Here is a 19954-nt window from a genome sequence, read left to right on the forward strand (position 1 = left end):
ATATTCGGTTATCTGAGCTGATAAGCTGGCTTGGCAACGATCATAAGCGTAGGGAAAATAATGGAGGAATTGTGACATTTTTGTTATAATTGATTTGCAGAATCGAGATGAAAGTTGTAAAAGGAAAGAGCAGAGAACCGAGGGAGTGCTTTATGATCGAAGATGGCAGACATATTTTACCGAAAGGAATTTATTTTATTAAACGAATTCAAGGTGAATATAAATACAAATACAAGTCCGTCCTCTGTGAGATCTTCAGGATCAATTTACAAAGAATGAGTAAAACGATATATTGTAAAACTAACTAAAACAGTTGCAGGCATAGAGAATGTAAATTTAAAAACTAGCTAAGGATAATAGTAATAATGAATTAATAATTATAAAGATACCAGGTTACTTTTGGTTAAGAGGGAAGAGTTGTGTCTAAACGAACATTTAGTTAATATCTAGTTAATTTTCACGTTTGAACAATGTTTTTTTGTACAAAGTTTTAGCGCCCTTGTTTTTGTAGTGGATTTTTATCACTTTTGTAAAGCACCTTATAACTTTTGGATATTGGCGCTATATGAATTGTCATTGTAATTGTAATGTCTTAGCGAATTCCATAAGGTAGGAGCTCTGTACACAAACGAGTTTTGCTCGAGGGCGGTTCCTGGCTTTTGTTATTCTCCTATAATCCTTTGAAGCAGAATGGACTCTCCGATGAGCCAGGTTTGATTTTCCCCGAAAATTAGAATTCATTGCAACGTTTTTCTTTTTCTCTTATTGTGTAGAGCCATGGACTTACGCCCATAGTCGTTCTACCAAGCGGTTGTATTTCTTTAACAAAGACACTAACGAGGCGAAGTTTGAAAGTCCACGGGATTCTGCAGCCTCTTTTAAGTAAGTGTACTGCCTAATAATATGACCATGGTGATTTAACTAAGATCTATAAAATGAAAGCTATATGGGTCCTCAAATTTTTTGGTGGGGCGTGCAGCACGGTTCTCCAAACCCTGACCACAACATATTTGGCAAGTGGTTCCTCTATCCACGTGCCACAAAAAAATTGGAGAAGCACCCCTTCCCAACCTACCAAAACCCACCCCTCCCCCCCTCCCCCCACCACCACCACCATCAGGAATTTATTTATCTTTTAAAATTAAGTGTAAATAGCAATTGTCTCTTGGATTTCCACTTCAAGAGAAATTTATCTAAGTATTTTTAGTTTTTAATTCCTGGTGTGTTTGTCACTCGCTTCACAAACAGGTCATCACTTGGGACTAGATACTACTGGCCGTGGGAGGATGAGGAGACTGGGCACGATGGAGGAACACGAGTGGATCGGACGAAACTTGTCGAGTTCTTCACTGGAGCGCAAAATCAATTTTTAAGTGGTCCACCGAGAAAATGAGTCTTCAGTTCCCTGTTAAAATTGAAGGGCGTGTATAGTAACTTCAGAGTTTTAAAATTTTATTTATCAGTAAAGAAACGCTACTATCTTTTGAATAAAGTAAGCACGAAACCGCGTGAGCCTCGCCCGAATCTCGTACCCAGACGTTTACCTTCTCCCGAAGAATGAGAAGATCTGGGTACGAGTTAAGCCTCGTCCCGGTCAAAATGTGACGTCGCCCGTTTAGCTGATAACTCGGTCCCAAGCTTCCGATTAAGCTCGGTTCGCTCGTTTAGCCCTGGGAAGGAAGCTGGACAAGTTTCTTGGTGAGTGGAAGAATAGAACGTTGAAGCCTTTTTACAGGCTTGGCTATGAACTTAATTGTATAAAGGCCTGATTCAAACGTTGAACTTGACATGTGCCAAACCGGCCAAATATAGATGAGTGAAAGCTATTGTTTATGGTTTGTTTAAGGTTCGGCCCATGTAAAATAAGCCGTTTTAACCGGGCCTTCGTTACCGGTTACTGGCCTATTTTTTCTCAAAGTTACCGTGACCCACTGTGTATGTGATTGTTTTTCGAGTATTTCACTCTTTTCTTAAATTAGCACAGAAATTACGGAACATAATGCCGTGGTTATTTATTTTGACTTCATTACTGTTTTTAAAACTAAGACCTAACATTAGTAACAGAAAAAAAAGGAAATAAATGTAAAGTAACTGTTGATGTTAAAAACATTTGTACAGTTAAATGTATTAAGTTAGATTTTCAGTACAATGATTAACTGCAAATGTTGTCAGTGAAACTTGAAACACTTGCAGTGTAAGGCTAAATCAAAATGTACCGCTTATTATTTACAATAAAGCAACTTTTCCACCCAACGTTCTAAATACTGTTAGTTTATGACATAAATGGGCACATTAAACTCTGTATTTGAACTTTTTTTCTTCATAGTACATGCTACACACTACATCTCGCACCGTTGCGAAAACAAGACTAGTCTAATTTTCCTGCAACTCCTGAGCCAATTTTTCGTTGTGAGACAAGTTCCCAACAGGGGGGGTTGTTAACAGTGTTGCCTTGCAATTTTCAGGGCAAATTAGCTCGTATAAGTGATGTTCTCACTGGTATTGGCTTCGCGGTTGCTTATAATCGCCACTGTTTTCTTTTCAAAACCGGAACCTAGTAACTTGTTCAATCACTTTGTTTCCTTATGTGACAACAGAAATCATCACGTATTTATCATGCACGAACCTTGATTTACAGCATTACAATTTAAACTTTTATACCTTTGTACATGAGTTTATAAAAGATACCAATCCTCCGAACGAAAAAAGATGGCGATTGGTAAATTTACCCATAATTCTTAGCGTACGAAAACCCTAAAAACCTTCATAAAAACGCACAGAAAATTTCTAAAAACTTCAAACCTAGCATACACAATGTTGTTAGTACAGGGACGAATTCTGCAAAAACAATGGCTTTCCATGTGCCTATTGGCTGTGTTAGATTCGCAAGGTATTGTGGTAAATTTAAAGGCGCCATCTTTTTTTTCTCCGTAGGGTAGATCCCTTCTTGTCCACCCCTTCAGTATCTTGTACTTTTTCCAGATTGAAAATGAAAAATTGAAACAAAACGAGGAAAATAGATAGGGGACTGTCAGCACATGTTTGAGTGAATCACTGACATCACCTCAAATTCTGGTTCAGCATAATCCTTAGTACTTTGTTTCTACCTGTTAATAGACCATTTCCGAGTTACTTTAAACCTCATTATGAAAGCAAGGCTAAGTGCAGAATTTTTGTTATGAAAATTAGTTTCCATTCACATGCAAACAAAATAAATTTTCATATGAAAAGTTTTGCACTTAGCCTCGCTTTCATAGTGAGGTTCACAGCAACTCGGAAATGGCCTATTGCCTTAGTAATGCGATGTAAGTGGATATTTTATGGGCTCGCGTTGTCGAAATTTACTGAGTACAATACATGTACTGTGTTATCTAATGAAATAATTCACGTACTGATTTTTTTCTTCGTTTTAACTGAGGGACAACTATGTCATCCACAAATCATTTTCTACGGTACAATACTAATGTAACGGACTGATATGTTTAAATATTTGGATATACTGGTTTGCTGAGGAGGATATGAACGAAAACACAACAATACAAACTGAAGCACTCCAATGCTGGTTTGCTGAGGAGAACATGAACAGTTCCTACGTTACGAAAACACAACAATACAAACTAAAGCACTCCAGGGACGCTTTACATTTAACCCAATTTTCGGGTGAAATGAAGATGGAACGCGCGAATCAAACGACCATTGGAGCCGGGCACTCGATTTTTCGTTCTAACTTGGAACGGGAATTAACATCCATTTGCGCAAAATTTCATGTCTTCTTGCCCCATCACGTAAGTTTTTTCATCCACCAATGAGATTACAAGTTTGAAACGACTGGAAAAGAAGCCTTCCATTCGACACGGAAAATTCCCGAAATTTCCAACCGAGAATTTTGGCTAAATGGCAAGCGTCCTGTGCTTCTTTGAGCCAAGTTTACTGCTCTAAGCGCATGTGATTTCATTTTGTTTTTGTGGAAATTTAAGTTTTCTAAACACGTCTTTGTGCTCTTTTTAAATCAAATACCTTGTGTAATCAATTGATAGCCATATGCTAGAGCGGTTTCCAATTGAGTGTCGTAAAACCAAAACCAAACTAATTACTCTGGCCAATCGCAGCAGATGTAAACAACACAACGAACCAATCAGAATTCGAAGCAAATACATGTAACTGGCGCCAAGCGCGGGAAAACGCGTGCGGCGAAAACACGATTGGTTTTGGTTTGGATTCCCATTGGTTGAGAAGGTGACGCGTGTTGTGCTGACCAATCACAGAGCGTAGTAAAGCAAAACCAAAGCAAACGAGAAATTACTTTCGACACTCAACTGAAAACTGCTCTAAACCCTTTGCAATTAAAACTAGTTTTTGAAATTCTAAAAATAGCCTCCCTCGCAGACGCTCTTTTGGTTCGTCACGCAATCTTTCCTCCTCCAACGAGACGTCTGCTGAAACGAAGGGCGCATACCTTTCCTATTTTTAGCAAAGATCAGGCGGAGTCCACGTGAAAATTACTAGGCAGCCAATAATAAGTCCATCATGTTGAGCCAAAAGAGCGTTTGTGAGGGAAGCTGTTTTAAAAGCCCTTGTAAGTCCTGCTCTATATCAAGTTTCCTGAGACATAAAGTACTGTTTCACATACGTGCTTCAAAGTGCTCGTCTGTTAACTCATCAAAAAAGTAATTAAGAAACGGTACCTCTACCTTTTCCGTTTGTTGAGCTGAACGATCGTTCATTTCAACTGTTTTGGTCTGAAGATTCACTCTAGTCCTTCTCTTGCGCAGCCAATTCCATTTCTGTAGGCTGTTTGTTACTTTCGGTTGCTTCAACACATTCAGTCTTCACTAGTTCTTCACTATGTGCCGCCATGTCTTCCGTTCGCTCAACTTGTTCATTCCTTTCCATTTCAACGTTTTGTGCGGCTACTGCTGCAAGTTTATTTTGTTCTGCATCTTCGTTCATTTCCACCTGCTCCTCGTGTACAGCCATTTCTGTTTGTTCACTCTCTGCCACTAATGCCACTTGCTCCAGCTGTTCATCCTGTTTACCGCTTTCCATTTCTTCACCTTGTTCAATGTGTTCCGTTTGTCCCATTGTTTCATGCTGTTTACTATCTTCTACTTCAGTCATTCCCACTTGCTCTGAATGTTCAATCTGTATCTCTTTTTCCCCTATCTCTGTTTCCGTTTGAACAGCTTCTTTCTTCGTTTCCACTTCCGTTTCTTCAGCCCATTTATCTTTTTCCTCTTCCACAATTTCGTTTTCTGTTTGTGCAGCCTGTTGATCTCTTTCCATGTCCGTTATTTCATTTTTCGTTTGTTCGAACTGCGGATCATTTTCCACTTCAGTTTGTTCAGCTCTACTGTCCTTTTCCACTTCACCCATTTCCATTTCACTCTGCTTCGTTTCTCCAGCCTGTTTCTCCTTTTCCACTTCCACTATTTCCATTTCTGTGTGTCCAGCCTGTTGATCTCCTTCCATCTCCGTTATTTCATTTCCCGCTTGTTCGTTTTCCACTTCCGTTTGTTCAGCTTTGTTGTCCTTTTCCACTTCAGCTCTTTTCATTTCTGTCTGCGTTGTTTCTTCAGCCCGTTTGTTACGAACCATAGCCGCTTGTCCAACCTCTTCATCCTTTTCGAACAACACTATTTCCACCTCCATTTGCTCCAACTCTTCAAGCTGATTACTTGCTTTCGGCTGCTTTCCCTTGATTTTCTTTATACATTGATCAAGGTTTTCGTTTTTATCTGCATGGAGTCGGATGTGCTTTTTAAGCGAGTGCTGGTGTCGGTACTCCTTCTTGCAGACCCAACAACTAAACGGTCTTTCACCAGTATGTATGCGAATATGCTGGATGACATTTTTCTTCATAGCAAAGCTTTTTTCGCACTGGGGACATTTGTAGGGTTTTTCTCCTGTGTGTTTTCTGTAGTGGGCTCTTAGTCGCTTTTTGCAGCCAAATGTTTGTTCACACCGGTCACAAGCAAAAGGCTTTTCACCTGTATGAGTCCTTTCATGGATCTTCAGATCAGAGTTTTGAAGAAAGGTCCACCCACACACTGTACATTTGAATGGCCTCTCCTCTGCATGAGAACCTTGGTGCCTCTTCAAACTTGACAGCCTGGAAAACACTTTGTCGCACGGAACACATTTGAACGGCTTCGTTTGGGTGTGGGTTTTTATGTGACGGCTGAGACTTGAAGTCCCCGAGAGACACTTGTCACAATGAGGGCATTTAAATGGACTCTCATTTTTCACAGTTCCATTTGGTGGGCCCCGACCATCACTTAAGGTGGACACAGCTGGGGTAAGACCTTCCACAATAACTGCTGTACCATCTGCCATGGTGGGTGCACTGTTTACAGCAGATTCGGGGCATGCGTTGGACTGCATCTCTGCATCACCTTCATGACTACTACCTGGATCACTGGCCAATGTCAGTAGGAGCAGATGGTCTTTGTTTAACACGTTCACTGCTGGTTCTTCCATCTTCTGCCATGCAAGAACCTGTCCCGCGGCATTACTATAACAAATTTATAAATTAAAATGAAATGAATACCATGGCAACAATGACACAACCATGGATGCTTCAAACGTTGCTTGGGCAAGTCTCTCATGAATATCATTTATACACATTGTGTATACCACCAACCCCCCAAAAAGAAGCTGAAACTTTAATGTTGAAGGGTGACGCAGTACACAGTTATTTAAAGAGCATGCACGATGTAAAAACTCATAACAAGGTATATAATAAAATTGTGTTTGTTCGTCAGTTGATGTACGCCACTCATTGTTTGGCACAAACTAGTTCTGACACGTTGAATATCAAATATGAGGATGTGTGTTTAATCCTATTTCCAACCACCCAGAAGTGAGTTAAAAAAAAAAAAACGAGGTGCAGCCCAGTTTTTTTTTTAACCAACTTCAAGGATTGGAAATAGGATGAACACTGTTTTGATTGTTTGATACACTGCATAATCACCTCAAACTCATTAATAATTTGTTAAGTATTTGCAGAATTGTATACTCTCAATTCAAAGTAGAGTAATATCAAGTATGACTTGGAAGTACTGCTGTGCAGTGGTACAAGAGGAGCAGTTTTCTTTGAAATAAAAAAAAAAAGTAGACTCAAGGGTTTAAATTAAATCATGGCCAATTTTACACCTTTAAAATCTATTCAAAAACTCATAAATAATTCATAAGCCCATTGACCTATCAAATGGTGTATAAAACATCACGTGCAGTGGTTTTAAAACCTGATAAAACCTCCTCCTTATTAGCATGCGGCGTTTAATGTTTTTCACGTATACTAATTTCCAACATTATGAACTCTCTTGACACAAGCTTTTCCAGGAAAGTTTTTGAAGCCGTTCAAAAAACTCGCAGCAGGTGTTTTATTGGGTCTAAAACCACTCGGCTGCGCCTTGTGGTTTTAAATCCCAATAAAACACTGCTGCTTATGTTTTAAATATTACATAACTTCAATGCAACTTGAAATCACAAAATCAGCTACTGATGAGACATGAGGTTTTGACTGATCACTGAGTGATAATGTCAACTTGACATTTTTTTGTTTTTAGGTAAAAAATAGTATATGGAAGCATGTTTTAAAAAGGCTTTGTGCACTTCTGCCATCCTATAATATTTCAGAAAGTTTTAGCAGAACAGGCTGCAAATCATGTACGATTTTGCTTTGTGTATAACCCAAGAGGTTACATGAACAGTTGTAAGTTTTAGCTCACAGAAATGTTTATAAAATCTTCCAAAAACAAGGCTATAGCATGAACCAAATCAAAACAAAAAAACCTTTGTTTAATAAAGTGTACATTCAGGGCCCCAGATAACTGTGGAATTCATATAATCTTGATCACAGAGGCATGCTTTAAAATATATCCAGTGGCTATTTAAAATATGTGGTGCTTTGTTTGTCAAAGTAATAGGCCATTCCTGAGTTACTGTGAGCCTCATTATGAAAGCGAAGCTAAATGCAAAGCTTTTGGTATGAAAATTAGTTTTGTTGGCATATGAATGAATGAATGAAAGTCTCGCTTTCATAATGAGCTTCAAAACAATTCGGAAATGTTCTATTCTCATTACAGACTTATCAACAGTTTTCTACTCATTTTGAGAATGCCTTTTGATGAGTTTGCATTTTACATCTGTCACTTGGATGCTTATTGTCAAAAAAATATTCACCTGCATGTCACCTGTGCATCGCTCTTTACTGTGTTGCTCTTGCTCTGATCATCAGGTGTGGCAGTTAATCCTTCATCCTCTTCTGTTTTACTAAAAAAGTAATGGAATGTGAATATGTATGTGTTTGAATCTTTAAAACTAAGCCACAAGATCCTTGACAATGGCCACATCTTAACAACCATTTGCACCTCTCAGTCACTGTTGAACAAGAGTAATCCCTCCCAAGCGCCCAAGGCAGCCCACCCCACCCCCTACCCAATCCCTCAATAGCCTGCTACTACCAATAATGTAACAATTAATATGTAACTGTTACATATTAATTTATTGTTACATCATTGGTGATAGCAATATTGTTACAATATAATTGACTGATGATTTCACTCTGATGATGACTTTTCCCAATTTGCCAATTTTTCAAGTTGTAATTTATTAACATCCAAGCCATCCACACCAAAACATAAAAAATACTAGCTTATCTACACTTGTAAGTTCTTTGTTAACAATACTGAACCATTATTTCAACATTTCATCAACACAAAATGTTGGGGTTTTTTTGCCATTCAAAGGCACACTAAAAATTGGTGACACTCAAACAGTCCTTCTCAGCACTAAACTCACTTGGATGATCATACTTTACCCGCTTATGATATGACTCCTGGGTTCAAACCATTTACAGAATTTGAAATGAGTTTCCTTCTCAAACTTTGTGACTTTGGTTTGGTGATAGGCTTCATAAAATATCCAGGTAGATCGCAGAAATCTCATTGCCACTCACAGTACTAATTTAGACTGCATTTTTGACTATTTGTTGGAACTCGATAACAAGGATCATACATGTAGTATATGTCAACCCTCTTGTAACATTCTGCATTTTTTCTTTTTTTAATTAATTTTCTTTTTTAATTTAGTTTTGCGATCATGTTGTTTTAATTTTTAAAGTTTTTTAATTTTTCCCTTAATTATGTTGTTTGTTATAGGAATGTAAATAGACCTGGAGGAGAAGAGAACCTTTCTGTGGGAGTAGTGTGAAGTATACAAAACATGGGCAGTGACCTTAAGTTTGATAAGCAAGCCTCCTCTTTTTTCAAGTCTAAAATAACTTCTTTCAAGTCCAAAATAACTTCTTAGTGTGACACAGCCACATGAGCTACTGTATGTTGCTTTTATCCTACATGTGTATACACGTAAATAAAATAATGCTGTTGTTGTTATTGTTGTTTTTAAAAGAACGCAAGATCTCACTGAAAGTTAAGTCCTGGGGGAAACATTTTTTGCCATCTTGCTGCTACTACTTTTACAACAACAAAACCCTCCAGGAGGGTGGCCACATTAAACCCTTTAACCCCTAATCCTATCTTGTCCCCATACTTTTTTCATAAAAGTACTAGGGAGAAGTTATTTAAAAAATTAATATCAAGAAAATTTACCCTGGGTGATACTATCCTTAATTCTCATGACCTCAGGGCATTACAAGAAGAAATTTGATACTGATCACTGTTAGGGCTTAAAGAGTTTATGAAAAGAAATAGATTACCTGCACAAGACCTCAGAGTTACTTTCTGAGTTGCCTTTTATTTCCTGAGCAGGTCTGCTTTCAGACTTCTTACTTGCTTTCTTCCTATTTAAAACAAATGTACAAACAGTTTAATGGGAATTAATTTCTCCCGTTGCTCCTATCAAATTTCTGAACTTTATGGAAAATTACACACATTTTTGCCATAAAAAAGTTAAGGACAAGTGACAGCTACAGTACCGCTCAAAAGTAAGTTACTACACGTAGTCTCATCTCGTTTCTCGTGAGACGAGAGTCGTGTCTCTCGATACAAGATTCTCAATTTGCGAGACACGCCTCTTGTCTCTTGATATGAGAATCTTGTATCGCAAGAATTACTGAAGCGGAAATTTTGGAAAATTACTGAACTGAAGTTTCTCGCGAGAAGAAGAACACTTGCCTTGTGATGCCTTTATCTGTGCCATTTTTAAAATGGCCCGTGCCAACAGTGGATGATTCCGCCATACATGTATGTTCGCATTGTGTTACCTGATGTGATTTGAATAATTTTTGCCTTTGAGCGGTACTGTAGCGGAAAATCATTGTGGCATGATTGCAGTGACAATAGAGAAAATACACTGTATCTAAAAATACTACGAAACAAAACTAAGGCATGCGCGTTCCATTACAGAGGGGGTGTATGGAATAAAGCCCTGAGTGACCTTTGATGTAAGTTCAAATTCTCCTTTTGTTTCACAAGCGAATTCAAGGCAATTTGGAAGGAGAATCTAGCCATTTATCAGAAGTCACTTAGGGCTTTTACAGGCACCCCTTTAAATGAATGTACATACCTGCCAGAGCCATCAAAGTTACTTGCACCCTTTGCCATGTTGGATTTTCTTTTCTTACGAGGCCAGACAGCAGCTTGTTCAGTGTTCCCCACCTCACTAAAACCAAAGACAAGAAAATCCTTCCTAAATATCCAATCTCTAGCAGATGGATAATAAGAGGAACAAACAACATCAACAGGAACTACTGTTTCATGAAAATTTTCCTGAGAATTCACTTTACTGCACCTTTCAATAACATACAGACTCTGAACTTCAACCCCAACTAACAATTTGTGTGCTTTATTGGTGTCATTCTTAAACTCACTAATAATATATCAAGCCAAAACAAAGCAAATCACTGCCGTGAAGGAGGTTTAGAAATGTGATCTTAATTATCATAACATTTTGTGAACTTTTGCTTAGAATTTCTCCAAGAATTATCAGTAGTTTGAGAAGCTATATCAAACACTCGAAAGTGTTTCCTGCTATTTCCAAACACCTTGAAGTTGGTTAAAAGAACTCGGCTGCGCCTCGTTTTTTCAACCTATTTCTCGGTGTTTGGAAATCGGAGGAAACACTCTTCCTCATGTTTCATATATCACGTCATAAATGTACATGAAATTAAGGCAACAAATAGCTGTCTGCAAAAATACTGAAACTGAAAAGGTGGATCAAAATTTGTCAATGATTGCACTGACATGACCCTTTGACCCTTTTAAGCCAAATGTTTTTGTTTTCTTAGAGGTCCGCTGTAGTAACTGACGACAAAGAAAAGCATAGCGTTCGGTTTAATCTTGAACTTCAGAGTCTGCATGCGACTGAAAGGTGAAGTAAAAGAAATGTTTCACAATCAAAATGGAGCTTCAGCTTTTCAGCCTTGGGAGCTACATGTACATGAACATGTATTGCTGCCACCATAAGCAACTTACATGTAACAATTAAAATTGGCACAAATTTAAAGAAAAATGGCGAATCAGGCAATCAATGAGGGACATTACCAATTCAAGTTGGGAAACAACAATGAATTCCGTTAGCACATAACAGACATCTGTACTAATGACATGAAAATACATTTTGCAACATGCAAGGATTTCCTTTTTTGTGTGTGAATTAAAGGTATCCAGTCCGCACTTAACCCTTTAACCCCTAAGGCAAAATGACATTTTCTCCAGATCCAAGATTACAAACTCTATGCCCATGAGTGTATTTCATAACTGATATAATTATGAATGAGAAAAGTTATGGCTTTGAGACAAATGGCCTTAAAATGTAAAAATTTAAAAGATCAAAAACGTCTCAATCCTTGTGTATAATTATTAGGTATACCCCTAAACTATAGCTTATTTTGCAGTTTGACTCAAAAGAGATGTTTAAGACCCACAACTTCTCGGGGGGAAAAGTTGAAAAGTTATGGGGGTGCTCAACCATATCACATATGGGAGGGGGTTAAGTTTTTATCCTTTTAATGAGTAGATCTTCACAAGACCATCTTAGTGTCAAAAAGTCATAGAAATCTGTCAAATGTTGAAAGAGTTATGGCATTACATGTATGTGCCAATTGGCATTCTTAGGGATTAAAGGGTCAAAATTGACTCTTGCTAAAATAAGCATTCCCCTGTTTCTCATGAATGGAAGAAGAAGCATGCCTTTTTAATGGAGGACCAATGGAAGAGTTGCTAACCTTGTTGATGAAGTAGAGTATTTCACTGTATGAAGCTGCATGTGCTTTTTAAGTGAATGCTGATGTCGGTACGTCTTCTTGCACACTCCACATTCAAATGGTCTCTCGCCAGTATGTATTCGAAGATGCTGAATTACATTCTTCCTCATAGAAAAACACTTTTCGCACTGGGGGCATTTGTAGGGTTTTTCTCCTGTGTGTTTTCTGTAGTGGGCTCTTAGTCGCTTTTTACATCCAAAGGCTTGTTCACACCGGTCACACGCAAAAGGCTTTTCACCTGTGTGAGTTCTTTCATGGATCTTCAAATCTGAGTTCTGAAGAAAGGTCCACCCACACACTGTACATTTAAATGGTCTTTCCTCTGCATGAGAACCTTGGTGCCTTTTCAAGCTTGATAGCCTGGAGAAAAATTTGTTGCAGGGTTCGCACCTAAATGGCTTTTCATTGCTGTGGGTCTTAATGTGCCGGCTGAGACTCGATGGCCCAGAGAAAGACTTTCCACATTCTGGGCATTTATGCTGCTTCTCGACTACAGACACAGAGTCTTTAGAGGAACTAACAATGCCCACATTCTCTGATATAGCAGCACTGGTGCTACTGTCTTGTACAAAAACTCTGACATCTTCAGAAACCACCGCTGTTGCACTTTCAGTGGGAGGTAGGGTCACTTGAGAAGATTCTGGATATGGAATAGATGAGATGGTCTCAACACTTTGATTATTAACACCGGGATTGGCTGTCAAAATCAACAACTGCAAATGCTCTGTGTTAAGAGTATCCATGGGCTGTATTTGGAACTTCTGTAGATCAAGGATCACTTCACCTCTGAAAGGTTAAAAAAAAAAAAAACATTACAGTCAACTGTCTTGAAGGCAGAAACCCTTGGAAACGGCTCAATCTGTCTACCTTGGAAATGTCTACCATAATGTTAATTTGATCATTTGCAAGAAGTTGTAACACCTGGTAAGTGACAAAGTAGCTTAGATGATACCATAATGCCATCTGGTTGCAAATACTGTAACAAGATCTTCACAGAAAAACTTACCATCCTGGACAAATAATTATCTGTTGACCTCTTTTGCACACAAATTCAGTTACTGTACATGATGACATTTACTGTATTTGTTATATCAGGGAAAATTTTAAGTTTGGGCTCATAAATTGAGCTCATTACAACAGGGATTTTGTTCTACCAGGGTTTGTTGGATCAAGGTTCTGTTTCATACATTTTACTTTAACTTTGGCTGGGCTAAAATTATGTTGTTCATTATACAGGAAATTTAGTTATATAGGCTTTGTTATATCAGGGTTCAACAGTATGTTATTTTTCCCTGAAATTCTCAAACCTCCCAAATCCACCCCATAAATTCAAACCATATTTTCATCACCCTTGAAAAGCTGTTACGTTAATTTTACTCTTGATATATATTGTGATCATGAGATGACATTGATGAAAGCACAGCTATTGTAGTCAAAGTTGGTACAATTTCAAAATAATATTAACAAATTCATCGCCTTTCAACATGATGAAGGGCTTAAAATATACATGTATGGCTAGCCAAGTAGCCACAGACTGGTAAAAAGTCAGTTTTAGCTAGTACAGTAAATGTAGGTTTTGTGCTTTAACTAGCCATTTTGGCTAGTAAAAATTGTTAAACGTTGGAGTACTGGATGGAAAACCAAAATTAAAATTATTAAATCAAACAAGCAAATCAAGAGACAACAGAGTATAACAAGTGGATTTCAAAGTCAGTCAGAGTACATTTTCATCCATAGAAATAGATGTTCCAGTAAGATCTTACACACATAAAAAATTTTGAAAAGGAGTGAATATTTGCCGAGAAATTGAAGAGCTGAGAGCATAACAGACTTATGTCGAATTTTAGCCCAGTTTTCGATTTCGCTCGGATTTGTCCCAATTTTTGCTCTCCCTGGTTTTGAAAACATTTCGCGGTTTTACAATCGTGTACAAAAATCCTTGAGAAAACCAAACACCAACAGCGCAAAAACCACTTGCTTACTATTTCTCTCTTGTTAATTCTACCACAGAACTTTACTTCTCTCTCCCACTCCCTGCCCCTATGCAATGACAACCGAAAACAGATCGATGTAGAAACCACTCACTTACTGTTTCTCTCTTCTTAATTCTACCACAGTTATTTCTCCCTCCCCCCTCCCCCTTATGCAATGTTGATTTGGAAGGTGATGCTTGCCAGGAGACTGTTCGTGACCCAGAAAACAACATTGAGTTGTAGGGGGGGGGGGGGGGGGGAATGTGGTGGTTTCCTTGTTTACTAGTGACATGCTTGGAAGGGTAATGTTGTTAGAGATGTTGTCCACGTCGTACTCGTCGGTTAAGAAGACTCGGACCGCGCGTTCTTGTTGTAAGGTAACCGTGCGTATTTGGGAAGTGGAAACATTGGAATGTAAGTTACGGCTTTCGGTCAGCCAAGTCCTATGGTGCATATTTTCGCTTTGTGCATTAACGAAGTCAAGAAAGTTACTCTTTTTAGCCGTAGGTTAAGTGTGGCGCAAAAAGCTTTAGCGTGATTTCAGCAAAATGCTAGTTCCAAATTTGTGTTTTCTTTTCAGGGCGATAAAACCAACTAGTAGCATAACGAACTTCAAGCAACACTGTCACATTATTTCATTAACATGGTTGTAACTTTTCACTTAACCGTAAGGGAAAATAGCTGCATTTCATACAAAGACCGGTCTCTTGAAAGCCAGTAACGCCGTAAGTCACGCAGTGCGTGACATAGAACTTGTTTTCTTTCAATGCGTAACAGTTCTCGCCCTCAGTTCTAGCTTATTCAAATCGTGTTGCAGGAAAGGAAATGGCTTGTTTCGAGATAAACTTTTCTCTCAATGAAAAACCGATTTGTTGCCCTTCTATTCTACCCCTTTTGATCACAGCAAAAGTGCGTCTTAGTACTTTGGCAACAGTTCTCGCCCATGTCGCAATAAAGAAACTAATTGAATTTTGAATTATTTTTACGTAATGGGGTGAGAACTGTTGGAAAATAGATTTCCTCTGTGAAACACCTTTAGGAAAGCATTTCAACATGGCGATCTAATGATAAACAAAACATTTACACGCTGCCAAAGGTAAAACATTGCCAACGAGCATATATAAATGACTTTCTAGTGGTGAGAACTGTGGCAGAGAAATGTGCGGACATTTTGATGACGTATTGTATCTGAGGTACGTTTCTTACATTCCTGTCACGCACATAGTAGTTTGTAACGATCAAATGAAAGTGTAACAGAATTCTTCTCGTTTCTCCCGCGAGAAAGACCGCTTTCGTGTGCCGTGGTTCAAAGACAACAAGTTTATATTTAATACAAATATTAATACTCAATGCATTGTCCTTTTGGTCATCCATAGTGACTATAATGTTATCGATTTTTCTTTAGAAGATGGTAACAATTCCCAATGGCGTTAATATGAAACACAAATCGGCGGAAAAAAATACTGAACAATGTTTTTCAATTGAATTGAAGTTCACATGCAAAAATTCGCACAAATCCGAGCAAACTCAAAAAATTGGCTGAAATTCGATTGGCTGAAATTCGACATAAGTCGGTTATGCTCCCAGCCCTTCAATTGGGATCAGCCGACAGGGGGCGGTACTTCTTTGTTTGGCGAGAATTTTTTTAATCTCTGTTTTCTCAAACTTTAATTTTCACTTGGAGGGGACACTTTCAAGAGTTATACAACTCAAAAATGATCTGGCCAATTTCAATCAAATTTGGCCAGCTGTGAGGAAAATTTCTAATCGGCATACATTGTAAACATGTCAGACAGAATTATATAAAATTATTTCCTTGAAAATTTCCTTGAAAGCCATTTCCCTGCATTCACTCCGCATGTTTTTCTAGTAGTTTTAAATAACTATGTTCTAACTTTTAAACACAATTGAATTAAGGAAAACCCCAATATGTTTTTTTAGACCTTGGGATCCTAACCTCGAGAAAAAAAAACAGTTCCAGAATATAAAAATTGCATTAAGTTGGAACTCTGCAGAAAACTCACAAATTCATTAATTTTTCTTAAAAACAAACAATAAAATATTTGAACAGCCAGTCCAATAAGCTTTAATTTGATATAGGGTTTTGGGATCTGTGAAACAACTGTGAGGCACTACATCTGTTAAACTGGAGGCACCGGGCCGGCCTTAAGGTACATGTACACTGTACAGTGCAGGCCAGAATTAAGCGAACTACGCAGACGCGTTTTATACGCAGCAAAAATGCGTATGCGCGTATTTTTAGACGCGTCTAACTGTGCGCGTTTTTACCATTGTTATTCATCGGTGTAAGTTCTCTTTGCGTGGTATTTTCAAATAAAACAAAAGAATTCAACGGGTTAACAACAAACACAAAGTTAGCATTTTATGAAATCAACCAGCGACAGCTATCATATTTCGAATCTTGTCCGCTTCGTAAATCTGCGTAAATACTGGCGACTTTACGAACAACTCCTAGCCGATATTGAATATCCAGCGTATGTTATAGGAAAGATAAATCTAAGCTAATTAGTCGAACACTACTTGTTCGAATCAAAGCGCTCTGTGCGCGAACTCGTGAATGGAATAGGCGAGTGTTTCGAGTTATACCCACCGTCATTTTAAAAACTACACGCACATTGTGACTCGAAAGAGAGCGTTTCGAGGTTTGATCGAAGGGGTGAAAATGACACAAGTTGGCTATAATTGGAAAGGCACTGTGGCTCTCGTGCTGATTGAATAAAAAAGCATCCAGTTTTCCTTCCAAGAACCTCCGTACATCGTGTTGTTGTCGAATGAAATTCAATACATGTGCAGGAATTTGGTTGCCTAGCACGTGACTGAAATCTTCCCGATGTTATCAGCGTGGCAATTTCTTTCTAATTCTACGTCGAAACGACGGCTTCTCTCAGATCAGCCGTGTTTTATAACATTAGAAGAAGCTTTCAATCTTGCAAAAGTTGCTATTATGGCTTTATCCAAGTGAACGTAAATATAGGAATTCATCAAGCGTTGCGGTACTCAGTAGACTCTCAGTGTTTTACGTTTAGGTTTGTTCCGGGTAATTAATCTTATCGCTCACACTAGACCCGAATGAAATTTTGCAAAATTGAAGTTTCCCATTTTATCATAAGCCTTTAACCAACGGAATTGCCTTGGATCTTTAAAGTCAACCGAACGATTACATTTTGCGGCCGGAGATAGTAAAAGCTTGAGGTAGAATGAGGGAAAGTTCACGGTAAGTCAGCAAATCTGAACCGAAGCGCGCGAGAGGAGCGAAGTCTGTTGAAAATAATTTGGTGGATTGACTGATTTTATTCCGGGTCGTAATTTATTTGTTTATTCTATATGATTTACCCACAAATACTGTATAATCCTCGAACTACCCGAATCATCATTGCGGCAAGGAATAAATAAGAATAGCGTTTAGAAATATAAACAAACAAGTTTAATAAATCCTTTCACGGTCTACGTAAGCAGAGCTCGTTTCGCAAAGTACAGATCTTTAAACTCTGCACTTTCGGCTTTTTATTCCTCTTATACTTGTCACACACATTAGTCTGACTGTTGCAGTCTTGATATCTTCAATTCTCATTTTTATTCTACAGATTTTATTCATCATTTCGTTTCGTTTCGCAAAATACAGTAAACCTCGGCGGCAATTTTTTTACATGTAATTCTTCCATGCGCTCAACAACATGGAGTTGTTCTTGCGCTGAGCCGGTTCTACAAGAAAGTCGACAAGTGTAGTCATACTTGGTCAAACCCTTCTGAAACGCTTTTCCCAGGCGATTCAAAAGAACAATGAAAGATCAACAATACGAAAACAATGAGCTGGCTCATACATACTAATGCGTCTGACTAGACGCGCATCTGCAGATTTTTAGACGCGTATACGCGTCCGCATCAGACGCGTTTTACGCGTATGTTTTGGTTCGCTTAATTCTGGCCTGCACTGTAACCTTTAAAATCGGTGAGTTTGGCAGTCAGCTGTCTGTTTCCGAAAACCATAACTTTACTTTTCTCCAGAATTAAGAGAAGAAGGTTGTCTAGGCATCAATTGCATACAAGAAGAAGATCAGTATTCAGGACATGCATTGCATTGGTGCTATCTCATAGGTTAAAAGAAATCTAAAGTTTAGAATTGTCAGCATAGCATTGGGTTGAACAGTGTCTTGGAACCAGTAGTAAGTCATCAACAAAGATGCTACACTGTAAAGAGAAGCAGCCTAAGGATACTCCCTTGTAAGACATCGTTGGTTAGCGACAGTGCACTTGACAGAGTTGAGTTAATGCACACAATCTGGTACCTGTGGCTTAGATAGCTGTTAAACCACTCGAGGGCAGAATCCAAAATGCCAAAATTGAAGCACTGTAGAGGGATTACAGCGGGCTTTACAATGGCCACCGGAAGTTGTCAAAAAAATGTAACATGCACACTTGTCCCTGGTGCGAGGACACATGGCATGGAATCTTTCTACTTGAGTCACCATGGAACTAAGTGATTTATGCTAACTTGTAGCATATTTTGCACAGACTTTTGGCATGGACTTGAGGTTCGTGTAGATATTTTTATGCTAAAATTGTGACCAGTAAAACTTCAGCGTATGAAATACAAACTTTCCAGTGAGGACTATGTTCTATTTCGCTTATGTTTTCTTTCTTGCAGATTTCAGATCATTAAAAGTATTCTGCAGATTTGCTATCTTTTGTTAGCAATTTTACCTGAATATTTTTTACAAAAAAAAAAAAACTTGCTGCTCAACAGCTTGTAAATTTAACATAAATTAACCAACAGGTTTGTCACAGATATTAAACTGAATATGCTGGCTTGGCAAGAGAAATGTGTAAGCACAAAAGTCGTAAATTTGTTCTTCGAGAGTTACTGAGCAAAACAAGCTTTGGAAAATGGACGTCATAAATTTGGAACGGTTTGATTTCATTAAATACTAAACTGAAATATCCCTGCAGCTAAGAGTCTGAAAAAATGGAAAACTTTTACCGATCCACGCTCAAGGCATGAGTTCAAAAACCGAATTGAGTGTAGGCAAAGCTTGATATTTATGCCCACAATTTTGCAAGCTTTTCAGCTTGGGTTAGTCCTCGTTGTACCTTTTCCCATTTTTTGCCGGTAATTTCCGCTCAAGTAGTAACCACCGTTTGCTTGAGTAATGAATAATTAGTTTCTGTGCTATTATAGAAAGAATAAATAAGAAATTCCCCCTAAAATGTAACTAAACTTACCCGCTTTCAGTGAGCCCACTCGTACCACTTGCCGCCATTTTCCTTTCATACAATTGCTATCCCATGATTCCTTGCTTCTTTCAACCGGAGGACATACTGATGCGTGACAAACAGGCGTGACGAATAGCGTGACCGAATACAGGAAATAAGAAAATCCAAACATAAGGGTCACATATTCCAAGAAATCGAGGAAGTCTTTCTCGGAAACACTGAAAGAAATACAGGAAATGGGGCAGAACTACTGGCACATGAACGATGGAATGCCAACCTGATTTTCGTCTCGGCCTCTGGAAAACATAAATGTACGGAGGCTCTGTTATAATTTTAATACTGATCTACCATCGCTTGAGACTAGCTATAGCTCAGGAACCACGGGTCAGGAATGGTTTTTAAAAATTCCTGTATCTCAAAAAATCCTTTTTCTATTTTTCCGTCCCCAGTCGGACTCGGTAAGTAACTTTTTTGAAAACTGTCAGGGAACTGACTCGTCCCCAGTCGTCTCTCTTGTCTCGCG

General features: G+C 38.4%; 2 protein-coding genes across 2 annotated transcripts in view; one reads left to right on the plus strand and one right to left on the minus strand.

Moving 5' to 3' along the window:
- LOC146484850 (cap-specific mRNA (nucleoside-2'-O-)-methyltransferase 1-like) overlaps positions 1-2253 on the plus strand; it is a 23212-nt gene extending 20959 nt beyond the window's left edge. The window contains exons 24-26 of the mRNA XM_085104319.1: positions 101-213; positions 774-882; positions 1249-2253. Coding sequence (XP_084960445.1) covers positions 101-213; positions 774-882; positions 1249-1393 — 367 coding nt within the window. The 3' untranslated portion in view covers positions 1394-2253. The remainder of the gene's footprint in view (positions 1-100; positions 214-773; positions 883-1248) is intronic.
- On the minus strand, positions 1988-19575 carry LOC146484851 (uncharacterized). Its single transcript, XM_085104317.1, has 6 exons — positions 19441-19575; positions 12188-13012; positions 10528-10623; positions 9719-9802; positions 8185-8274; positions 1988-6511 (listed from the first exon to the last, which is right to left on the minus strand). Exons 1-6 carry the CDS (start codon positions 19476-19478, stop codon positions 4753-4755), a joined length of 2892 nt encoding a protein of 963 aa, XP_084960443.1. The 5' UTR covers positions 19479-19575; the 3' UTR covers positions 1988-4752.
- Between the last annotated feature and the right edge of the window lie 379 nt (positions 19576-19954).

The sequence above is a fragment of the Pavona decussata genome, unplaced genomic scaffold, assembly GCF_977016875.1.
Source record: "Pavona decussata unplaced genomic scaffold, jaPavDecu1.1 SCAFFOLD_29, whole genome shotgun sequence".
Taxonomy (NCBI): Eukaryota; Metazoa; Cnidaria; class Anthozoa; order Scleractinia; family Agariciidae; genus Pavona; species Pavona decussata.